The sequence below is a fragment of the Odocoileus virginianus genome, chromosome 28, assembly GCF_023699985.2.
Source record: "Odocoileus virginianus isolate 20LAN1187 ecotype Illinois chromosome 28, Ovbor_1.2, whole genome shotgun sequence".
NCBI classification, from domain to species: domain Eukaryota; kingdom Metazoa; phylum Chordata; class Mammalia; order Artiodactyla; family Cervidae; genus Odocoileus; species Odocoileus virginianus.
In genome coordinates this window covers 27,945,129-27,969,426 of record NC_069701.1, presented here as the reverse complement: position 1 = coordinate 27,969,426, position 24,298 = coordinate 27,945,129, and the positions used below count along the sequence as shown (strand labels likewise).

The 24,298-nt window shown below is 50.6% G+C and overlaps 1 protein-coding gene and 1 long non-coding RNA gene across 8 annotated transcripts in view; one reads left to right on the top strand and one right to left on the bottom strand.

The window, feature by feature from the left end:
• FLI1 (Fli-1 proto-oncogene, ETS transcription factor) overlaps positions 1-24,021 on the bottom strand; it is a 136,282-nt gene extending 112,261 nt beyond the window's left edge. Inside the window, exons 1-2 of one of the 6 annotated variants that reach the window (XM_070457380.1) lie at positions 23,795-24,021; positions 22,501-22,608 (exon numbers count right to left, since the gene is read on the bottom strand). In XM_070457380.1, coding sequence (XP_070313481.1) covers positions 22,501-22,608; positions 23,795-23,962 — 276 coding nt within the window. In that variant the 5' untranslated portion in view covers positions 23,963-24,021. Of the gene's footprint in view, positions 1-15,090; positions 15,263-22,500; positions 22,609-23,794 lie in introns of those variants that run through there. The other 5 variants (XM_070457383.1, XM_070457378.1, XM_070457379.1 and 2 more) reach the window with 5 other exon arrangements.
• On the top strand, positions 15,433-17,719 carry LOC110145524 (uncharacterized). 2 transcript variants are annotated; one of them, XR_011484355.1, is made up of 3 exons: positions 15,433-15,584; positions 15,782-16,735; positions 17,282-17,719. It is a non-coding gene; the product is annotated as an uncharacterized lncRNA (long non-coding RNA). The 2 variants fall into 2 exon arrangements; XR_002316242.2 differs by having other exon boundaries at positions 15,433-16,735.
• Positions 24,022-24,298: the final 277 nt, after the last annotated feature.

Here is a 24,298-nt window from a genome sequence, read left to right as displayed (position 1 = left end):
CTGATCGTGGCTCACCTGTAACACCTTGTAGGGCAAACTCTGGGAAGGCAGAGAAGGAGGACTGCGATTTCCCTTTACGACAGTACAGATCAGAAAGTAGAAAGGAACCACAGATCTGCAGAACCAAGGACTTCAGAGGCCCCCATGGCCAGAGTGGCAAGTCCACATGCCTCGATGCCTCTTCCATGAGGCACCCTGGGAAAATCCTCTGTACACCAAGTTTCCTGAAGCACATTTCCAGACAAGCAATCTGCCCCTTCTCTCTTTCTTGAGAAGTGCATAAAGTACAGGTGTCCCTCAAGTCTTTGATCTCAAAGGAAGTCCTATGTTGCAGCAAAGACCCTATTTGATCAAGACTGCCTATATCTGTTGCCCCCAATATACTCTTATGGTAGAGAAAACCAAGGTCAGTACAGTCTGTCCTTTGTTTCCAAGGGTTCCTCATCCCTACATGCAACTGATCACGCATGTGTTATAATAGTATTTCTGATCTGTGGTGGGTTGAATCACCGGAATGGAGAAGCCGCAGATGTGGACAGCAAAGTGTAAGGGACTTAAGCATCTGCTAATTTTGGAATTCTGGAGACAATGCACAGGGTGGTACCAGAGGTGGACTGTACACATATGGTTTTCTACAGATAGCATTTTGGGGACTGAGAGAGAGAATGCATGGGTCTTTGTTCCCTAAGATTCCTGACTGGTCATAGACTTAGGTACAGGGCTGGTGGCAGAGCTGGGAAAAGAAAGATCTCGTGTTTTTCTGTATCGGTGCAGAAATTTTAGCCCTTTTCTCCTGTCATCCTCAAAGCAGGATATGTGAGGCTTAGCATCGTCACTGAGCCCTTATCTACCCTCACACACTCACTTCATACTATATAGTTTCTGAGTGATTTTCCTCTCTGAGATCACCCCTTCAAAGCATTTACATCTAGAAATGATTACACTGAGTATTAGGTTGGGAAAAATCAATATGAATTGTCCATGATAATTCCCATTGTCTGAAAAATACATCTTTTGTCAGGGGAGCTACACTGCAGTTTCAACTGTTTTCCATTTCAAATCAGTGATCTCTGCAAAGAGAAAGGCTGCATTTGAGTGGCTGCATGACTGCTTAGATGCCTCAATGGTTTGTATGGAAAGTGCCCTGTTTGATCCCACAGGAGAGTTATACAATGGCCAGGAAGTAAAACTGAAAGGCAAAGAAAGCAGGTTCGCCTGTGGATCCAATGAAGCTTGATGCCTTTGCTTGTGGAAACACTCTTACCGTGAAATGTGTGGCTTTGGGGAATGGATACCTGCGTTCTGCTGTCCAGTTCTCATCTTTAGACACATCACATCTTGAAGCCTAGATACTTCTTTGGTACGATGGCCTCTTGTGTTCTAACAATCTCAAGGGTGGGTACTCAGTTAGCAACGTGCGATGTCTGCCTTGGGCAATATGACAAATACTAGAAGTGTTTTTTAACTTGACTGTTTTGTGCAACCTGTGGGGTCTTAGTTCCCTGACCAAGGATCGAACTGGGGCCTGTACCTTGGAAGCACAGAGTCTTAGCCACTAGATCACCAGGATGTCCCCAGGCAGCTCTCTTAGTAGTGTTCTCTGCTTACCGGGAATTAAGCTAAAGCCCTTTCAGAAATAAGGTGTAGAGTATGAGGTGAAACCAAGTGGAATGGGTAACATGGAGTCCTCTAAGCAAAAGAGGGAAGAAACCCGTTTATCCCAATTTCTGGAACTTCCTCTTCAGTTAACGCCAGTGATCCTTGGGATACAATTTGAAGTTTCTTTTCTTATATGCATGTTTCTAGAGTTAGAACGTCAAACAAAGATAGGCTGACATCTCTAAATAAGAGAGTTTCTTTGCTGACAGATTATGTTGCATTAGGGTGACAAAAACCTAAACCCTATACACAGAGGTCTTCATGTGACTCCTGGAGGCATATGTGTGTATGGGGTGGAGGAGGTGCTCGGGCAGCCTTAAGGAGGAGAATGGGTTAATCTTCCCTCTTGGAGTGAAATTAAACTACAACTACGATGAGTTCGAGTGCCTCCTTGAGCCCTGAGAGTTGTACCCGAGGTCCATCATGACGACATACACAGGGCGGGGGGCAGCGCCAGAGGGGGTAAAAAACCCAAAGCCAGGCACACCGCCTCCACATTGAGAATGAAAATTTTTAAATAATAGGTTCTTCAGTGCTAAATGATGTTTGGTTCCAAGGATCCTTGGAGCTACGGTTTTCTTTGTTCTGCCAAAGGAAAAAGGAAATACATCAGGAAGCTGGGCCAGTCCACAGGAAGTCTCACTTGAGCTGATAAAAGGAATTGATGCGAGGTGGCTGGGGATGCAGTTATAAGTCAATCAGCCTTGAAATAACAAGAAATGCTATTCGGGAGAAACTGGAGCCTGAAGTTAGCCTTTCTTGATGACTCCCTTTTAACCTTGCAAAATGTCCCCTTCTTTGTGTTTTATAGAAACACATCCCCCCATCAGATTTTTTTTCTAAGTGTGTGCAATTTATGTGTGTGTGTGTAAGTGAAAGAGAATGAAAAAGACAGCCAGAGTTAGAGCCAGAGAGGAGAAGAGAAAGCATAAAAACGTACAGAAGGAAGCATCATTAAGTCAAAGAATATGCTATTCTCCACTGAGCTACAAGAGCTTTTTTTTTTAAAAAAAAAAAAAATCAAATCATCTTGATAGCTCAGGGAGGGTGGGGCGATCTGAGGGAGTAGCACTGACATATACGCACCACCATGTGTAAGACGGAGAGCTAGTGGGAACCTGCTATATAGCACAGGGAGCTCAGCCTGGTGCTCTCTGAGGACCTGCGGACCTGGAGGGGTGGGCTGGGAGCGGGTGGGAGGGGGGCTCAGAGGGAGGAGATGCATGTATACATACAGCTGATTCACGCTGTCATACAACAGAAACGAACACAACATTGTAAAGCAACTAAAGTCCAAGAAAAACAAACTTAAAAAGTAAAACAGAACCCATCGGTTTCACCTTCCCTTGCCCGCCTGCTACCCAGGCCACCTGCCAACAGAGTCAGGCAGGGACTCTTACCTGGGGAACAGAGGGCTGAGCCTTCCTAAGGACAGGATGCGGAGGATGGAGCGAGGCCACAGACCCGTCTAGAGCAGAAGGAGTCACTTAGACAAACACTACTGCCTGCATGCTCAGATGCTCAGTCGTGTCTGATTCTCTGCGACCCCATGGACTGTAGCCCACCAGGCTCCTCTGTCTGTGGGATTTCTCAGGCAAAAACACTATAGTGGGTTGCCATTTCCTACTCCAGGGGATCTTCCTGACCCAGGGATCGAACCCACGTATCCTGCTTTGGCAGGTGGATTCTTTACCAGTGAGCCACTTGGGAAGCCCACCACCACCTGCACAGTCTTCCATAGATGGACTGAGTTTGGAGCCTCAGTTTTATGGATGTGCATGTGTCAAACTGGCAACGGATCACAGAAGCTAAACTCTATGAACTTCGGAGGCAAACAGGATAAGGTTCAAATCATCGTCTTTCCGCTTTCTGTCCTCTTGGCCTCGGGTAAGTTTCTTCACCTCTCCAAAATGAAGAGTACATACATCATAGGGTCATTACAAGGATCAAAAGGGACTAGGTCCTAGAGAGCAGACTTGTGGTTGCCAAGTGGAGGGATGGATTGGGAGTTTGGGATTAGCAGATGCAAATTATTACATAGAGAATGGATAAACAACAAGGTCCTATTGTATAGCACAGGGAACTATATTCGACATCCTCTGATAGACCAAAATGGAGAATATGAAAAAGGATGTACATATATGTAAAACTGAATCACTTTGCTGAACAGCAGAAATTAACTATCCTTGCATAAAAGAAAAAAAATTTTTAAGTGAGCATGCCCCCCCAAAAATAAATACATAAAGCGAGCATGCCCATAAAAGCAAAAACAGCTATTGGTACACAGTCAGAGCTCAATAAATTGCTCCTTCTCTTCCTTCTTCTGATTTTGATTGTCTGCCCTTCACACTCTTCCCCTCAGGTGGAAGGTGAGTGTGTCTGTTACTCTCAGGTGAGGAGTAGGAAAAGAAAGGCCTTAGTAAGGGCCATTGGTACTCATGCAAAATGGTGGGTGATATGGTTTCAAACTGAATTGGGGCTTTTCAGGGTTCACTATGTTTGCCCAAAGCCTAGCACCACTTCCTGTTTTAAGAAGAAGAAGAAAAAAGCCTCCCAGAAAACTCATTAAGAGGCTCAAAATCCTTCCTGGACATCAAATATGTCCTCAAAATATTTTTTTTTTTAAGAGTTAAGTGTAAATGAATCAAAACCAGACAAATTCAATTTCCCTTCAATGAAACAGAATTTTTTTTTAAATCCAAGGAAAAGGCACTTGGGACCAACTGTGTTTTGGGTTTTAAATGAGACCAAATTTTGGGAAAGAGCGTAAGACCCCAAAACAGAGTCAGGCCCTATTCTTCGTTTACATTAATGCGAAGGGATTAACACAGCTCCAGTGTTGCTTGGTAATAAAAACACCAGCTCCCAGAAATTCAGGAAGGGCCTCGAGAGACCCAGCCCCTCCCCGCCCAGCCTCCAACTGGCTCCCAGATCATTCTACGAATTATCCTTGGATTATGAAGAAGAACCACATGGGCTAGACAGAACTTCTGTGAGAGCTTCAGTCATCCAAGCTCTCAAATGAGAAATGTTTTTAAAGTCTGCCTGGGATTAGACTCTTATAAACATGGGAGGTGAAAGGGACTTTTGAAATCATACCTTCATTTTATACATGAGAAAACCTTTAACACGAGGAAATTTACATGAATACTGATGCAAGGAAATGACTTGTCTAAGATCCCAGAACTCCTTTGCGGTAGAGCTGGGGCTCGAATTCAGGTCCCCAGATCCTTGGCTGGACAATTTTTCTCTGTATTTTACTGCAAAATGGAATCCCAGAGTCTCTGAAAGCAACACAATGGGGAAAGAACGATGGTGTTCAGCTTATTCTTTTTTACAAATCTATTTCTAGTCCCTCTTTTACATCAGTTTTTAAAAGGATAAGAGTAATATACATCAGTGATTTACAAAGTCAAATATTGCATGTTTATAGTGTGAAAAGTAAAAGTCCTGCCCATTAAGTAGCCACTGTTAAAATGAAAACACACACACACATACACACACACATCTATCTAATTATTTATGCATAGACAACTTCTGGAAATGTATATCCATAAAGAAATAAATAAACATTTTCATCTTTTTTCCACAGAAATGGAACCACACATTTTGTAATTTGTGTTTTTCCATGTATTAATATACTTTGGAGAATTTTCTAAGTCAGTGTGAATACACAATTGATTTTATTCGACTTAACGATTACATGATATTTTTTACCTGAGTCTTCTAAAATCAATTTGTCTAGTACCCTACTGATGGATATTTAGAGTTTTCCCAATTTTTGCCCTTACCAACAATGCTACAAAAGACATCTTGTACATTTAGCTTTGGTATTTGACTATGTCTGATAAACTTTTAGAATTGGAATTATCATCAAATTTGTATATAAACACTTCACATCTCAATACATGTTTCCAAATTGCCTCCCAGAGTGAGTGTACCAAGTTAGAGTCCCACCAGCAGGAATACTGAGAGCCATTTCCCTTTACTCTTTCTACCATGAGGCAACGGTAAGCTGTTTTCATCTTTGCTATCCTCGTAGGTGATAAATGTTGGCATTTCATTAATTTCATTTGAATATATAGATGCCTGAGATTCTTTTCATATGCTTCCTGAATATTTATATTTTTTCCAGCATTTATTTACAGCATTTTTGGTCTATTCTTCTGCTATGTGGTCTACCTTTTTCTCATTAATTTGTAAACAGTCTCCATGATTATTTTGTAATTGACTTTTATCGGAGTACAGTGTTGTTCTAGTTTCTGTGGTTGTTGTTTAGTCCGTAAGTCGTGTCTGACTCTTGGCGACCTCACAGACTGCAGCCTGCCAGGCTCCTCTGTCCATGGGACTTCCCAGGCAAGAATACTGGAGTGGGTTGCCATTTCCTTCTCCAGGGGATCCTCCCGACCCAGGGATCGAAACTGCGTCTCCTGCATTGGCAGGCAGATTCTTTACCACTGAGCCACCAGGGAAGCCCTGTATCAGTTTATATATATATACACACATATATCCCCTCGTTTTTGGATTTCCTTTCTATTCAGGTCACCACAGTGCTTGAGTGGAGTTCCCTGTGCTATACAGTCAGTTCTCATTAGTTAATGCATTTTATACACAGTGTCAATAATGTATATATGTCAATCCCAACCTCCCAATTCATCCCACCCCACTTCCACTTTGGTATGTTTGATCTTTATGTCTGTGTCTCTATTTCCGCTTTGTAAATAATCTATACCATTTTTTTAGATTCCACATACTCTTTGTGTTTTAAGACATGTGCCCTCTGCTTGATGGATGGGAAATAGTCTTTCTCGGTGTCTCATTTGTCTTTTCACTTTACTTATGGTATTTTTCTTGACATTAACATACAAAAGGAGGAACTCGAGCTGAGAAAGGGAGAATAATAATAAGAAAGTTTCCTTGGCTGAAACCCTGGATTTCCAAAAATGTCCATTCCAGGACTAGAATCACCCAGAGTAAAAGTGCAATTAAAAAATTATAGGCTGGGTGTTACCCTTGGGAAAATGTGCCTACATTTCCTGATAATACAAAGCCATGGCTAAAGAGGCCCCTAGTGAGTACTGCTCCTTTTGGAAACTTTAAAATCAGTGAGCAGAGAAACCTTTACCCTCTAGATGCCTAGAAGAAACAGTAAAGACATCCGGCTCTTGTTCGTTTATGTAAAGATTTGTGCCTGGCAATAGTTTTCAGTGTTTAGTTGAATAAGTAAATGCATGAGTAAGAATTAAGTGATAAATCCCTAAAGACAAAAGAACTCTTCAGGTATAAGAATTTCAACCTAGGGAACTTCTCTGGTGGTCCAGTGGCTAAGATTCCACGGTCCCAGCACAGGGGGCCTTGGTTTGATCCCCAGTCAGGGAACTAGATCCCACATGCTGCAACTAAGAGTTTGTAAGTTCCCGCATGCGACAACTAAGACCTAGCACAGTCAAATAAACAAAAATTAAAAAAAAGAATTTCCGTCTAAATATATGCATCGATATAGATTATAACAGCATTGACAACTCACAAACTGGGTGATTTTATAATATCAACCTATTTGCTTTCACATTTCTTCTACATGAACAATACCGCAAAACTGTTCACTCTTAGACTCCTTCTCACGGAACATCAATGAATTCCCATATATGAGACCTAAAAAGTCTCCTCTTGGATTGTTAGATTCCAGTAGACACCTGAAACCCATGGCTGTCTAGAAATGCAGAGTGGAAGCTCCCGTGGCACCTGTAACACTGATTACCTGCACATGCACACTGGGGTGTGACACACAGTCTTTCATTCCCGGAAACGCATGGCGCCGTCTGAGAAAATGGGCCCTGCTGTGGGGAGTGCATTTCACATTTTCAAGCCTGCATTCTCTTGGAAGTGAAAACTTACATACGCTGGAATTTTGGTCATGACCTAAAGGGCAGGCCCATTGTTCCCCAAAGGGGGAAAATATCTCAAATATTCAGTATTTTGGTTCATTTTTGTGGGTAGAAGCCATTTTGAAGCTGTTGTGAAGTAGATCTGAGGGATCTGAAAGGCATATGAGCACCTGATTTCTAGCCGTCCTTGGAAAGATAGTGATAAGTCACCTAGATTTTGGTTTGCGTGGGTGAAATGTCAGTATTTCTAAGTGAGATGATGGGCTTGGCCAGTCTATGAAAGTATGTCAGATCTGTCTGAATTTCCATAGAAATTGGATTTGCGTTTCAGGAAACAGCTTTTCCTTTTGTCTCTTCTCATTTACTATCTGCTGACTCATTCTAAAAAGGAACTAAGCTGGTAGCCCAGAATGGATGGCCTCGTTGAAAAGACAACTTGTGGTGAAGTCTCTAGTACACTGCAAAAGAAGACACAGTCAGAGGAGGGAAGGAGAACCATATTTTTATCGGATCTGGTGAAACAGAGTTCTCCTCTTTGCCTTGACTCCATATTTAATAAACAAACAGCTGACAACATAGTCTGGTGGCCTGAATCTATGACTGGTTGTCTAATCCTTTCTGATACTTAATTCTTGCGGCCTCTGACAAGTGATAGAGCCACTTCCATCTCCATTTCTTTTTTTTTTTCCCATTTCTTTTTCTTTTCTTTCTTTTTTTTTTTTTTTGTTTTCCATCTCCTAAGGAACAGGATGAGACTAGGATGAGATTCCATTCTTGACAAATTTTTACAGTTATATAGATCACCCCTCTATTAAAAATTTTGTGATTCCTCCTTTCCACGTGTTTTGCAAGACCCAAATTCTTTCTTACAGTATTTAAGATCATCCCATAATCTATTCCATCCAATATTTCCACTTTTACCTTCTCCTTCATATGCTCCACACCCACAGTATTCTACTTTCCTAGAAAGCCCTTGACCCGTATCTTCCTATGCAAGTCCTATCCATCTTTCAAAGTCAAGGTCTACCTGGGCCAAGAAGCACTGCGGCTGGTGTGAAGAAAAAACAAACAAACAAGCATTCTGGAAACAGAAACACATTGGGCTTGAAAACCAAGTATGCCACCTATTCTCTGTCGTCTTAGGCAGGTCACTTAACCTCTCTGAACTTTCATTTCTCCCTGATAAAACAGAGATGTGATGATACTACCTCCGAAAGGGTTGCTGTGAACATTAAATGCAAGGATGTGAAAGGCAAGTATGTGAAAATGCTTTGTAAACAGAAAGGGGTAAACACATGACTACTTCTGTGTTTTCTGTGTCTCTCCAGTTGAAATTGCTCTTTCCTTCTACTATTGCACACACACTACTGCATTCTGCTGGGTGTGCATGCACACACACACACACAGCTTCTCCTCCTGCTCTGTCTCTAGGGCAGGAGTCCTTTTGCCACCAGCTTGGTATCTTGATAGCATTAAGAACCTAGTTCAGCCCCTGCCTAAGAGCCATGCAGCAGACCTCCTGATCTGCATTAATACAGGTGGCATCAGCTTATGATGCCCATGAGACCAAGGTGACAAGTTCCCATAAGACCAGCTAGCTCTGCGCAAAAAAGGGTTAGTCCATGGACTGTCTAATTCTGTCAAATGTCCAAGACATCTGTCAAGATGTCCCTACGGGTGACAATGTGGGGATAGACAAACCCCATCCATTGCCTCTGGGGGAACATCTCAAAGTCTGGGCCACTGATGTTGGGTCTATCAGGTCAGTAGAAAAAGTAGAGTGACATCATTTAGCAAAACTGTCCCACTGTTTTGCTTTCTTGTGAATGGGAAATATAGATAAACATCAAATGCATCCCATGAATGGGATGAACACTATAGATAAATATCACTGAAGCAACAGAAAATGAAACAAGGTATAATTTTCTGCAGAGAGAAAGACACCTGCACAGCTCTGAGATTTCAAAAAGCCCATTACGGCTGGTTGAATATTTTGTGAGACTGTGTATGAGAGAGAGAGTGTGTGTGTGTGTGTGTGTGTGTGTGTGTGTGTGTAGATAGAGGCCAATGTCCTTTAGTCTTTTCCATTTGTCACAAAGCAACAAACAAAAGATAAGATTTAGAAAAACTGTTTCAAGATAGGCCAAAGAAGAAAGACTTGTTATTCAAAACAAAACAAAAACATTATTCTCTACCTACATAATGCAATTGCTTTTCTCAAATAAATAAAAATAGTAGATGTTTTTCATTCCAACCCTAGTTAGTTAGGTCCTAATCTGAAAATCTTTTTATCAAGCTTCAGGCAGGATAATGCTTTTCCCAAGAAGACAAGGGACCTTGCTGAGGGCCTGAGTGTTGACTTACAACATGGGGATATTTTCTGACATTTGAGGGAAGATAAAGGCCTCAGACCATTAGAAATCCTGCCTGGTGGTTCATCATCATAAAAAATTTTCCAACTTTTTTATTTTGCTGGGGCAACTCAATGCTAACATTTGTCTAACGTTGCATTTCTTAAAAAAAAAAAGATTTGGTTTAAATGAACCATTTTTTAAAGCCAGTGCCAAGTTAACCGTTTGACCCCAAATAAAAAGAGACATTGAAATTCTAAATCTTATATAATGCAGCTGTTATAACTACTTACTACACAGACTAGAAGGTGGACCCATAAGATATGTTCTAATGCATCTGAATACATTCTATTTCAAAAGTCAAATATTCAATTATTAAAACAACTGAAATAGTAATTCAGCCCACCTGTTCTGTAAAGGGGCCTATTGGCTATTTAAGCAAAATACTCTATTTCTTTTCGTCTCCTGGTAGTGGAGATCTTGTTTGTCTACAGAAAGAGGAGGATTTGTTTTGGAGAACAGTTATGTTAAAATCCTATACAAACATTTGAGATTTTTTCCGAAGTATGGTAATACATTTCTATTAAACAAGAGAAATAGTCCCTAGTCCAAACTTTCAGATTCTCCATGATTTTTTTAACGGCTTATCTGCCTCTGTCTCTCTTTCTCACACATACACACCACTTCCAGGATCCTACAATTCATTATAATGTAATGAAAGCAAATGAAATGTTCCTGGTAAGTGGAAAGAACACTGGCCTGAGGGTGAGGACCTGGCATTCGAAGCCTGACTCTGTCGCTAGTCAGCTGTGTGATTTTGGATAATTCAGCAAACACCTCTGGGCCTCAGTTTCCCTCCCATAAAACAAGGATATGGAGCTAAATAACCAGTAAAGCTCTAAAGTCGCAGTCCTGAAAGCCTGAAGTGGAACAGCAGCAGACATGGGAGGAAGATTTTTTGGTAGAAATTATTCAGGAACAAAACAGGATTCACCGCTTGGTGACTCCCCGAGGGAGGCAATTCACTGTGGTCACCAGACAGAGAAAGACACAGCCTGTCATGCTCTGAGTTTGCGTCAGTCCAGGTGCCATGAAGGTTAATTAAAGGCACAAGTGGGGGAACGGCTCACTCCCAGAGTGAAGGCAGCATCCATCTTTAAGGACAGAAGTAAAGCCTTTGTTCCCGGGTACTCCTCACTCTGCTGCTTTCTTCCAGCAGGCCCATCCTGAAGTTTTCCAACTGGACACGCAGTGTCCATGGCGACTTGCCGCCTGGACCAGTATGGCTTATGGACTCTGATGGTTTTCAAAGCCCATCTGACACCTCAGCCTTCCTTTCCCATTTTGTTCTCCCCACATGTACTATTGTGTGGTGCAGTGCTTTCCCGAATGATGAAACTGACTATATCTCTGCTCACCTGGGGCTCTGTTGCAAGCATCCTCCTGACCATCCTGGCTATCTAACCACATCCCTGTGTATCCCCTAACCCACTTTATTATTCTTCAGAAGACGTATCATGTTGGACACACAATTATTTATGTACGTGTCTGTCTTCTCTGCCAGAGCATAAATTCCAGCAAGGTTTTGATTCCGATCTTGGTAGCTCAGACAGCAAAGAATCTGCCCGCTATGCAAGATGTGCAGGTTCGATCCCTGGGTCAGGAAGATCCCCTGGAGGAGGGCACAGCAACCCACTCCAGTATTCCTGTCTGGAGAATCCCATGGACAGAGGAGCCTAGCGGGCTTCAGTCCATAGGGTCGCAAAGAATCAGACACGACTGAGCGACTAACACTTTCACTTTTCACTTTAGCCTCAACACATAAAGCAGAGCCTTGGAAAGTAAAAGACACCTAATTAATATTTGTAGAATTAATGAAAGACATATATAATAAATCCAGACCTATGATCTAATTTTCTGGCCAATTGATCCCTACAAGCCCTATCCCCAAGGAGAAAGTAAACTAACATAGAGTCAAGGAAGGTACCAAACTTTATTAAATCCTTGCTGTTACTTATGGCAAGAAGGTACTTTGGCTCCACTTTACAGATGAGAAAACTGAGTCTCCCAGAATGGAGACTGAGCCCGGGTTTTCTGACTCCAAGTCCCCAGTTCATTTCCCTATTCCATTCACCACATCTACATTTTCTCTGATTGTTTCCCCATCTTTAATGGTAGCATATGACTGACTGAATCAAGCTTCCATAAATGAAATAAGCAGATTCAGCTGAAGACTGCCTAGATCTAAGATGCAGTATTTGAAACCAGGTCATTCTTAAAGCAGCAACCAGTATCACGTGCTTTTCAACAACTGATAGCATCACTGTGGGGGAGCAGGGCGGGGTAAGGTGTTGTTTAATATTTAGACGGACTTGCCTGTGGCAAGTGAAGAGTGGAAGGGCTCCAGCAAATGTTGGTGTTCCCAACGTGATGTGCGGAGCCTTCCCAGGAGACATTCTTGGAGAGGAGAAGAGAGCCTGATACAGAAGGACTTATTATAACAAGGGTGATGAGGCTGAGATTTTGTAATCACAAGATTAAAAGCTTCTGCAAAGGAATCTAGACTTCCCTGGCAAGCCGGACCAAATAGGTTCCCCAATGATGAGACCCAAAGGTATTCTGAAATATCAACATGCTTTATAGATGAGGAAGAAATATGCAGGTGCATAAAAATCACATCCCCAAATCAGTCAGAGATGATGTGTCAAGGCCACTCAAACTGGGAACACACATTCTGGATTTGTGTCTACAAATTCAACAGGGTATGTGCTGTCTTCTGAGCTCTCTCAGTCTAGAACTGGATTTCCTGGACTTGGAGTTCCATGTTCTTGCAAGAGCATGTAAGCAAGATATCTTAGGAACTGAAAGGATTGGAAAGATACTATTGCAGAGGTAATTCAGTCCCACTGTTTCACTTTTTCAGAGCCTGAAGCTCATACGGGCTTCGTGGACTGTGCATCCTCACACGGAGACCTGAAGTCCCGGGGCCTCTCCTTGTCCACGTCCTCTCCACACAGTGTTTGAACCCCTGTGGGAGTGGGGTCTGGGAACCCCAAGATCCAAAGGTCACACATGAACAGGAAACTGTGGCTTTCACACAACTTAAACACCAAAGTATACACTAAAGACTCGGTCCTTCAGAACGCCGGGCAGTGAAGATGACGACTTGAAAAGTCACTGCTCTGCTGGTCCGTCTCATATTCAGGCAAGCTGGATGGGAGATGGAAGGTGCCCCAAAGGAGGATCTGGACAGACTGACGGGCTCCCATCGCCCCTGCAACAAAGAAGCCTGTCACCCCCACCAGAGTCCTGGCCTAAGCTTGCTCTCACTGCTGGCCATGCCAATCCCTGCGTGTGCATCTAAAGAGGTTAGCACATTCTGGGTACACAGACCGCAGCTTCCTCCCTACCCTCAGGGCCTGTGCTGAGAGGTCTAAGCATTGGGGAGACATTGCTTCACTTCTCCTTAGGGTGTCCACATCAAGACCCTGGAACCATCTTGCCACCCTTCCGGGTCGGGGGGGGGGGGGGTGCCTTCTGGGCCAGTGGCAAGTGTCCTGGTAAAGGGACTTTTCTAGACTGGAGCATCTTATTACTAAATCAGACATACCAAGACACTTGCACACACCCACCGCAAGAAGGGAGACAGACATTAAATGACCAGTGACAGGACCCCCATCTACTGGTTCCCCCCTACAGTAACCTCATCTCAACTGACTCCTCACCCACACACTTTAAACTGGAGGAACCCAGACTCACAGAGGCTCCTTTTAACCCAATACAATCAGTAATCTCATCTCCAGATTTTCAAGTTCCTGCTGTTGGTGCCTTTTACTTAAGTCAGCATATTTCAAACTCTCAGAAGAAAAAAAAAAAGAAAACTTAGAAAATAAAACCACTACCCCACCCAAATGATAAAAATCTCTTGAATTCTCCAAGCCCAACATCTGAGCCTCCTCTTAGCCCTGAGCAAAGACTTGATTCCTTTGAGTTCGGGAATGGTGGGCTCTGCCAGTCCCCTCCTCACCAGCCTAATAGATTTTCCAGACCGGCTCGGGCTTGCAGTTGTGGGATAGCCTCGCAGCCAACTCCTGGTCCCATTCATTCCTCTCGGTCCTCTAAGGCCAGTCACATTAGGGGCTGTCCCTCCTCTCTGCTCCTGACCCCACTTCCCCCTTCCAGAGGGAGCAGACAGTGAACCCTCCTGAAGTCTGCGGTGAAACCCAGACCCTCACCCGTCCCTCTGGGCTGCACTTGGCAAGCTGGACCCGGGCGGGAGACGAGGGTAGGGGTGGGAGTAGGAAGGATCTGGCCACCTGGCAGTCCCCAGCGCGGCCGGCTCAGGGCTGCTCCCTTTAGGAGGAGCGGCTCCGCAGGCGAGGGACCCTCCTCGAGAGGCTGGAGGGAGTCCTGTCCCGGAGCTGGCGCAGCCCGGGCGTGGAGTCCGGGAGCCGGGCGTGCGGAGAGCCGCGCGGGCCGTCCGGCGAAGTGATGCCGGGCGGAGGAAAGGCAAGGCGAGTCCGGCCCGTTAGTCCCGGGGATCCGGCAGTTCCTGAGCGCCAAGAACCCGGCAACAGAAGGACCAAGAGGAAGGGAAACCAGCCCGCGCTGACATGTAAACAGGGCTTCCACCCGGAGGAGCCCGCGCACACAGATCCCCGGACACACTCGTACCCCGATCCGCCTGCAACCAATCCACTTGCCCGCCCCTGGGCCCACCCGGCAGGAGACCCGGCTGCTGGCTGCTGCGCGCCCGCCCCCGCCGCCTTTGGCCTCGGGGGAGAGGAAGCCGCCGGCCGCCGGGCGGGTGCCTAGAGTTGGGACCGGGGTGCCCGGCTCGCCGGGTGGGTTAGGGGGCCCGGGAGGTCTCCGACCCCCGGCTACGATGGGCCCCCGGCTCCCCGGTTTCACGCCGCCGGCCCCTCCCGCACGCAGTCCGGCCGGCAGCGCCGTGGGCGGGGGCCGGGCTCCGCTCCGGGGCAAGGGGTGCGGGGGAGATCGCCCTCGGCGCGGAGCCCGGCGGGTCGCCCCCGCCTGCGAGACTCGCCACCGGAGCGCGGGAGGAGACGGCGCGAAGCCGGGGTGCGGAAGGAAGGGAGAGTGGCCACGTCTTCCGGGACCCCGGCGCCCCGCGCCCAGCCTGCCCGCCGCCTCGCCGCCCCAGCCGGCTCCGCGCCCACCGACCGGTCGCTTACCTTAATAGTCCCGTCCATTTGGCCAAGTCTGCAGCCGAGCCCCCCAATATTCCACACATTGACCCGGTTACAGCCTGACCTCGCAGCCCCTTCGGATTAGCCCGGCGCGGCCTCTCTGGCGCCCTGGGCCCTCCCTGCGTGCCCCCCGCGAGCGCCCTGCCCTCGCTCCCCGGTGCACGTTTGTTGTTGTAGCGGAGCGAAAAAGAGACAGTTAACCGGATGAAACTTTTTTTCAGCTAATTTTGGGAAGTGACTTCACTTTGCGAATGGGGAGGAAGTCCTATCTCTCTCTCTCTCTCTCTCTCTCGGTCTCGCGCTCTCCTCTCTTCTCTTCTCTCCCCTCTGCTCTCCCTCGTCTTCCCTCCCCCCACACCCCCTCTCCCCCCCGCCCCGCTCCTGCTTTTCGCATCACACATACTATATAAATATACGCGGAGATGCCCAGATACATTCATGCGCTGCGCACACAGGATACTTGTTCCCGGGAGATAAGAGTGAGCTGGGAACAATGCCGGGGTCCACGCCCGGCGCTCGCGCCCTGATTCCCAAAGTCTGCACGAAACCCCCCCGCCCCCCTCCCCAACCTTCCCCCAAAGTCCAAGACCGAACGCCTTTGGCCTCCTTCCTTTTCCCGGGGCCGTTGGCCGAAGGTGGCCCTCCTGACTCATTCACTTTCCGTTTCTTCCCACAGATACGTTCATTAATGTCTTTTCCAGCCGGAGTCAAACTTTTTTGGGGGGTGGGGGACGGAAGAGTTTACTGGGGCTAAGGATAACCTGGAGCCTACCGCCCGGGAAGATCCGGACGCAGACCGAAGCCGACCGACCATTCGAAAGTGCATCCAATGGGAAGTTTTCCACTCCGGGCCCTCGGCTGCGGAGTCGCGCAGACTCGCGGAGCAGCCGCTCACCCAGCGACGCGGACGCCGGGAGGTTGCGGACCGACCCCGGCCGTCGGGGGCGTGGACTCGGCTCCGATCGCTGCGAGCCTAGGGACGCCCTCGGGGCGGCGCGCCTCGGTCCTGGGCTACTGGAGAGCTCCCGGCGCCCGCCGAGGGATGGTCCCTGCGGCACCCCAGGCCACCTCTCCGCGCCTTCTCGGTCAACCCCCTGGCGCATAACCCCGACCCGAAGGCCCAAGCCCTGGCGCCCGGGTCTCAGCCGCCCAGGCAATGCCACCTTGGGCCCCAAGAAACCTACGCTACGACGAGATGATCCGTCCAGGCTGGCCGGCGGGTCTGCAAAGCCCAGCAGGCAGCATCCATGAACCGCCCCAGTCTTCTCGCGGGGAGACCCCTGGGGACGATACTCCAGACTGTCACCCCATCCAGCCCTGAGGCCAGCCTCCCCTCGGCCCGCCCTACAGGGCCCTGCGACCCGGAGGCCTCCCGAGTCCCCCAGCACTGCCCCCCTCCCGCTCTAGCTGGGGCACCGATGGGGACCCTCGGGTGCTCTCGGCCTGACTCGTTTCTTTCTCCCCGACTTCCGAAACAGGTTACCTTGTCCACGCTCTCCAGACCACGCTTTGGACTTTCGCACTTTTATTTAAGAGTCCATCCGGAGAAGGAGGGGGGGAAAAATCCAGAGGAGATCCGAGTCAATTGGAAAGAAAAAATTTCAAAAGGGTGTCCACAGCGGCGAAAAAGGTGACTTATTAATTCTTTATTTCTTCAGGAGCACTTGAGCCCGAGAGCTCGTTGGCCTCCCTCCCTCCCTCCCCCCACCCCCCTCTCGAAATTAGTCTCATCAATTCAGCTCCAATTTTGGGTTCGAATACAGACACGGGTCTGAACGTGACCAGACCTGGAGTGGCGGGTGCAGCTTGCCAGCAATTGAGTCTTGGTGTGTGTAAGGGGGAGTGGGGTGGGGGGATGCGGTGGGGGTTGGATGGGGGCCGGGCCGGCCCCCCCACCTCCTGTCTGCTTCTCAATCCAGGGGTCTGCTCGGGGGCTCCCCTGGGACCGCCACATCTGGTTACCGCTAGCGGGGTCAGTCCCCCCCTTGCCTGGGGCCACCAGTTCTGGAGTTCAATTAAAAGAAATCAGGCTTAACCCTTTCCTCCCCTCAGCCCCGCCACCCGCCCTCTCGCTCTTCTCTTCAGCATTTCCACATGCTTTCCAGAGAGGAAAGAGGTTAAAGGGAAAGGAAGAATGAATTACATCCTTTCAAACCCCAAATTGTTTCCTTTTCAGCCCAGACTCTGCCGACCTTCAAACGACAACAAGGCTTTCAGGAGGGCGCAGGGAGACGGCTTCCCACCCAGATCCGACCAGAAACCGGGCACCCTCGGCCGCATTCCCCCTCTTGCAGGCCTTGAGAACTCCACTCTACCACCACCGGAGGCCCCCTTGCTGGCACTGGGCAAACACTCAGGCCCTAATGGCCACCGCAGGCCAGCCAGTGGCTCCCCTTTCTACACCCAGTCCTCCCGACACTTGAGAAGCTAGGCCAGGCAACTCTTCCCAGCTCCTATCCCAGCAGCTTATAACAGACTGCATTCACTGCTCTGGTCAGTAAGTCACCCCAGCATCCCTCGTACCCCCTCAACTCCTTTTAGCAGAAGCTGCCTCTCCTCTTGGGAGAACTCAATGGGGGACGAGATTAAAATGAAAACTTGCCCTCCTGTCTGAGCTGTGGAACTCAACAGCACTTTCTTTTTCTGCCTGTAAAACCAGAGCTTCTGGCAATTTTGTAATTTTGAAGGTGGCGGGGAGGGGGAAGAGGCTGGCATTGGCATAGCTGTCATCCTTTAGTGAGTCACTGACTGGCACTGATGTCCTAGCTTTTGGTATTTACCAGCCCCTCCATGAGGAGCTCCTGTCGGTTCACAAGCTAGTCTTCCCACAAAGAAGGGCCCCTGCCCCAACTCTGAACAGCCGTCAGAGAGAATCTGAGCCTCCTCGCAACCGGTGTTGGCATGGTGGTGGGCAAAGCTGCCCCCTTATGTAACTCTGGGTTTGAAGTCCCACTCCATGGCTGCTGCTGCTTTTTTAAATCCCGAAGGGGGAAAGAAGCCCTAACCAAACACAACAGTAAACAAGTCTGCCCTGTTTAATGTGGTTACCACCAGACATCTGGAAAGATGGTTTGATCCTGGCAGCTCACATTGTTTTCACGAGCAGCCAAAGAGAATATTTCGAATGTTTGCATTGAGACAAATTGATAGAGAGCCTGTGGTGAGGCGGCTGCAGATGAAAACTGTCTTGAAGCTGGGCAGGGGGGAATCCTCTCCCCTTCTCTTGCCTCTCCCCACCCCTTCTCTATCTTGACCCCCTCTTTTGCCCTTTCCCTTTTCCCCCTCCTCTCCTTTCTCCAGGCCCGGCTAGGGGCTGGTTGGTTATCCCAACCCACACACTTGCTCACACCCTTTTCCTGGCTCACCAGAGACTGCCCTGCCTCTCCTTTTTCCAGACTGGGCTGGGTTGGTGAGCTGCACCTGGTGCCCGCTACCATCCTGCCCACCCCACCAGCCCCGCTGGCTTTCAAGTCCGAGGAAGCTCACAGCCGAGGAAGCCTTGGACCAGCGCTTAAAACAAAAACTATCCACTGGGGGAGCGAGGCAGGGGGATGGGGAGTGGACGGACCAACAAAACAGTCCATTACACAGTTCTAAGTCTAAGGTCACTTGCAGAAAGCATGCGGGGGGGGGGGGGTGGGGGGGCCGCATATTCAGGAAACTTTAGGACTTGGGGCATTTTTCACTGCAATTGTGGTGGGGTGACTTGCCTCTAACCATCCGCACGCACTTGACAATATTTTCAAAGATGCGGAAGTCCTGCTTCCCCCGGGAGGGGAGCGGCGGGGGTGAAACGTGTCTTGGCTCGCTCAATGTCAGCCCTTTTGACCCGGTCAAGACTTTTCCAGACGAAGCTTCCCCGGGTTTCTTCGGCCCTGGCCCGGGTTGGGGGTGGGAGGACGCGACAACCGGAGCCGGGTCCCTGGGGTGCCTCCGGACCTCGGGACGGCCGGTCACTTGAAACCCCCGAAAGATGCCAGGCTTGGCAGAGCGTGTGGGGCGGGTCCTTCCCCCTCCGGCCTCCCTCCTCGCGGCCCCTCCCGTCCGGCCGCCTCGGCGGGTATTCGAACGGGCAAGGCGGGTGGGGGAGGGGGGCGCGGGGGAGGGATGGGCGAGCGAGCGCCAAAACTCCAGACTGCACAACTGCAGCTTCAAGTGTCTGGCCCCTCGCTCGAGGCCATAATTAATTTGAGATTTATTTTTATTGGAGAACTCGAGTCTCGTCTGACCTTAGCCAAACAAGGCAGCTCGAGCCGCCCCCTGGACGCGCTTGAATGCCGGGGAATATTTCTGCAGGAAGGCTCTGCAGGCGCGCCTGCTTTGAATTTGTTTCTCAGACTTCATCTACTCACAGATTGAAGGAAGATTTAGAGCCTCTACCGGCCCGGCCCGCTCCCCACGCTCGTTCTTGCCTTAGCGCCAAGAGGGTTCAAAACGCTACGTGGGAGGCCGCGGCGGCGGGAGGGCCCGGAGGGGGAGGGTCTCTGCGCCCCGAGCCCGTGGCGCTCCAGGGCTGGGTCCCCAGACCACGCGGCGTCGAGGAGGAAATCCCAAGGGAGTCGGAGACTGACCAGAGAGCGCAGACTGACAAGAGGTGGAGACCAGCCAGGTGCCGGGACCCTCACCCGGTGGCGGCGCCTGGATGGGGGGCTTGGGGGAGGGGAGAATTCGCCCTCTCCCAACCTCCAGACGCCCGGCCTCCTGGCCGCTCCAAACAACGTTCTAAGTACAGACCTGTGTCCTTGAAACGCCGTTTCAGGACCTGTCGGCCAAATGCTGCCCCTGGGCCGTGCCGCTGCGAACATTCTGGGGCTGCCAGCCTCCTCTCCTCTGGCTGGGGGGGCAGGGGTGTCTCCCCCAGAGTGCGGGGTGGGCTGAACCAGCAGGCGGGTTGGTGGGGGAGCGAGAACTAGGTAGGAGTCATAGACGGAACGTGCAGGACCCTGCCAGTCTCGAGTGGGGCGGCTTGAGGCCTTCAGGGATGGGCTCCCGGCGCTCGGACTCTCAAGTGCCTTGTCCCGTGCGGGCACCTCGCGAGGACCGGGTCCGGGTTACTCCAGTGGGTCTCCTGCCCCTCCCCGCTATCAGCAAGTGGAACGTCCTAGTGGACGTTCGCACTGGGAAGCCCGGCTCCGTGGGTTTGTGTTCTAGCTGTGCACCTACCCGCTCTGTGGCCTTGAACAGGTTGCTTAACCTCTCTGTGCCTCGGCGTCTTCGTCTGTGCGTCGGCGTTTTAAGAGGATCTACCTCAAAGGGCTGTTGTAAAGCTGAGGTGAGTGTTTAGACCTCGCCTAGCAGTCTGCACAACTTTGCCCTCCTTGTTTGTATCTTGGCTCTGTCCCTGGCAACCTGTGTCACAGTCATGTCTCAATGCCTCAGTTTCTCATTTACAAAATGGACCACCTCCTAGGGTTGTTGTTACTATTCAACAAGTTAGTACAGATAAAATGCTGTCCCCCTTTCCCTTGCTCTTTCCAGCCTCAAGCCCGCCTTACGCGCTCTCCTGCGCGGTCTCCTTTGAGCACCTGGAATCTAGATCGCTGCCCTGGTGCAGCGGGCACCGTTGGTTCCCCAGGGCCCGGCTCCTGTCCTGACTCCTGGGGCCCGGGTGCCTGGACCCCCGGGGTTTGTCAACAAGCTCGGAGCCGAGTGCCTGAGGCGGAATGGCAGGGGCTTGGCAGCCGGGGACTGTTTGTGCCCCTCTGGCGAATGGCAGGCGTAGGGAGCCTGCGGAACAGACCCAAGATTGTCCGCGCCACGCGGACCTCTCGCACTCATCAATGCACCCCTTTGTGCAACAATACAAACTTTGTGGCTGCTGAAAAATCCATTTTTTCCCCTTGAAAAGAGCTCCTGCGGCGAGCGGCTCCCCTGGCGGCCAGAACTCATAGACTGCCGCCCCCAACCCCTCCCCAGCGGTCCCCTCCCAGCGGCCGGGACCGTTTGCTGTCTCTCTGACTCTTGGCCTGGGGTCAGGCTCGCGGGCTCCCTGAGGTTTTGGGTCCCCGGGTGTTTTCACACTCGAGGGGTCCCAGAGGATGGGAGAGGGACGACAGCTGCCCGCCCCAGGGCCCTTTGCAGCCTTTGGGGCAGAGCCGGGAATGAGAGCTGGGTTCGCCGTGCCCTGCGTCCCGGGAGCGGCGGGCTGGGAGGGGTGACCGCGTCCTTAACCTCTCGGGAAAGCTGGACACCGCGAACCCAGCACACGGTAGTCTAAGTCTGCTCTGCCACCTCCTGGGAGACACCGGTCCACCCTGCCGTTCACTGACTAGCCATTCACTGATTCAGTCGTTTTTCATTCATTCATCACCGAGAGATTAAACACCCCTTCCCCTCCAAGCCTCCAAAACCTGGCTTCCCCAAAGTGCCTTAGAGACACCTTCAGACCGCAGGCGGGGAAGGCGCTACTTGGTGTGAGCGGATTTCCTTTAAGAGAAACAGGAGCAGCGATGGACGCATAACCGGCGCCCCCAGATAAGACCCGAGAGTGCCCACGCCATGGAGGTCCCGGGTCCTTTCGGGCGGTCACTCCACGCAGCATTAGCGGACACTGGACGCAGAACGAGGGGGCGGGCGGGGGGGGGGGGGGGACTCTCAGGGCGGAGTTTCGAGAAGGAGGGGGCGGGGTCGAGACCCAAGAAGCTGGGAGTACTTTTGACAAACCGCAGTGGTCCTTCCTTTTCCGAGCTGGGGAGGCTCTGGGCCGCTACCTGGAAGGCGGGAGGTCGCGCCTGGGCGGCGAGAGGACCTCCCCGCGGTCCCCACCCCGGGCGGGTCCTCACCCTCGGCCCCGCCCTGCTGGCGGATTTTCACTAAACGTGTAACCCAGATGTCCTGGCCTCGGTTTGTTTACATTCTTGGGAACTGTTGTGGAAAAGGAAAAAAAAAACCTAACTCCTTTCGACATACTGTCAAATATAGGAATCTGCGCTTTCGAGAGGCCGGTGGGGCCAAGGAAGCTGGGCTTGAGGACTGGGGGCTATCGAGCTCATAGGAAGAGCGCGCCGCGATCACTCGCCTGCATCCACACGCACACGAGCGCACGCCCACACTCACACTCGCGTCCACGCACACCCTCGACGCGGGGGAACCTGCCGTGAGCGGCGCGGCGTGGGGCGCACGACCTACAGGGGCCGGACGCTGGCCCGCGGGTCCCGGTGCGGGTCTGGGCTTCCCTGCAGCGCGCTCGCACACCATTCTCCCAACCGAAGCGGCCGAGAGTCTTCGTCCTCAACCAGGCATCCCCCATCCAATTTAGTTAGGGCCCCTGGTCTAGACACACCTGCAGAGAGAGCGGTCCGTGGCCCCCACCTCTTTAACGGGAGAAAGGAGAAAGGGGCTCTAGGTCTGGGCAGAAGGTGGAGGGCGGGCTGGGGTGGGGGTGGGGGTCATTACCTGTTTAAAGACGCTGTCTTGTCTTACCTTGACGTAAGACGACGTGTCAGGGACTGTCTGAAACATCCTGGGTTGGTGAGGAAGGGTCAGGAAGGCCCAAGGACCAACCTGTGTGGAAGAAACCTCAGTCACTGGCGAGTGGCGCAGGGTGAGTCCCTGGGGGTATGAGGGAGAAGGAAAAAAGAGAGAGGACAGGAAAGCTGCAGGGTGGGGGGTGTGACTCCAATCCATCTGGACCAGAGAGGGAGGGGGTACTCCGGTATCCTTGCCTTTCCTTGGTTCTATCCCCCAGGCGCCAGGCTAAGGGGTGTCTCTTTCCTACAGACCTGTAACCTTCATCTATAGGCAATAGGAGACACCCTTCACCCCCAGGGCTTTCCTAGTCTCCTACCTGGAGGTGCCGGGGGGGGGGGGGGGGGGGGGGGGGAGTGGCGGGGAGGGGGTGCCTTGGCCAAAGAGGTGGCAGCTAGTATAGAGGTAGACCCCCTCACCGGTGCCACTGAAGGCCCTAGGAAACACATCTATAGAGTTGCCAGCCCTGGGGCCCTGGGAGCACAGACCTGCTTGACCTACCACCCCTAGGGCTCCACCAGCAACCCTCTGTCTCCCTCTTCCCTGCTGGGGGGCCACTTACAAAGGTACCCTGGCTAAGGTTCCAGAGGTCTACAGAGGCCCCTTTCCCAGAGTGACTCCCCCCACCACTTTCAGAAAGAAAATTGGGCTTCCTGCAGGGACAAAGACAATGAATGAGGTGGCCTCATTTCTAGTGGCGGGGAGGTGCTGTCGGAGGCTTGAATATTGGGACTGAAGGGAGCAAAAACTGCCCTCGGATGCCAGGTGCCTCTGCGTGAGTGAGTCTCTGCTTGGCCAAGTCTGGCCCCTGTCTCTCTCCTCTTTCTTCCCTTCCTCTCCTAAACCATCTCTAACGTGGCAGGGTGCAGCTTCTACGGCAGCCAATGTGTTTCTGATAAAACACTTTTCTCCCCACTAACAAATTCCAGCTTTTTGGCTCCTGAAGCCACAACAGACATACGCGTTCAGGGACCAGGTACGCCTCTCCAGGCTCCCACATTCACGGTTCTCCCCCGCTGCCCTCGCTCCAGATTCGCCCCATTCTCTTTGAAAGTTGGAGGGAAATCTGCAAGAAGAGAGAGCAGGAGAGGGGGAAAGGACAGAAAAGAAAACCTGGGAGAGAGTGAGAGAAAGAAAGCCCAGAAAGCCTCTTGGATGCAACTCGAGCAGGCAGCTGGGACCCTGCATGGCCCCCAGAGATCCCGCACCAACAGACACCCACCTGCGATACTCCTTCCTGCTCCCCTTCCTGCTCCGCCAGCGGGAGCCCGACTCCGGCAACTCCAGGGTGTTCAAGTTCTTGGTGCGAATCTTCTGCCCCTGGACTCCGGACCCTTGGCAGAGCGAAATTAAATCTGCTGGCTCTGACTCGTGCCTTTATTTCCAGCATACGCAGACAGGCGCCCTCAACCCCAGCACATCCTCGGGGCTTCAGGAACCACTCAAGTCTACGCGTCTCCTCCCCTCCAGTCTCTTTCCAGCTCTCTTGGTCCCACTCCCGCTTCCTCTCTCTTTTCCGTCTTTTAATTTGATTTCCGTTTTCTTATCAATAACTCAACTGCTGTCTGATGAATTGTCCTAATGGACAGCCACCCATCTGCCTCCAGCTGCTTTTCCAGAGACACTCCCCCCCCGCCGTGTTACTTGGAAATGTCCAGGATCACCATAAACCACCGTATTTCAAAAATGTAGAGACACACAGCTGAGTCCATCCAGGAGGGGAGGT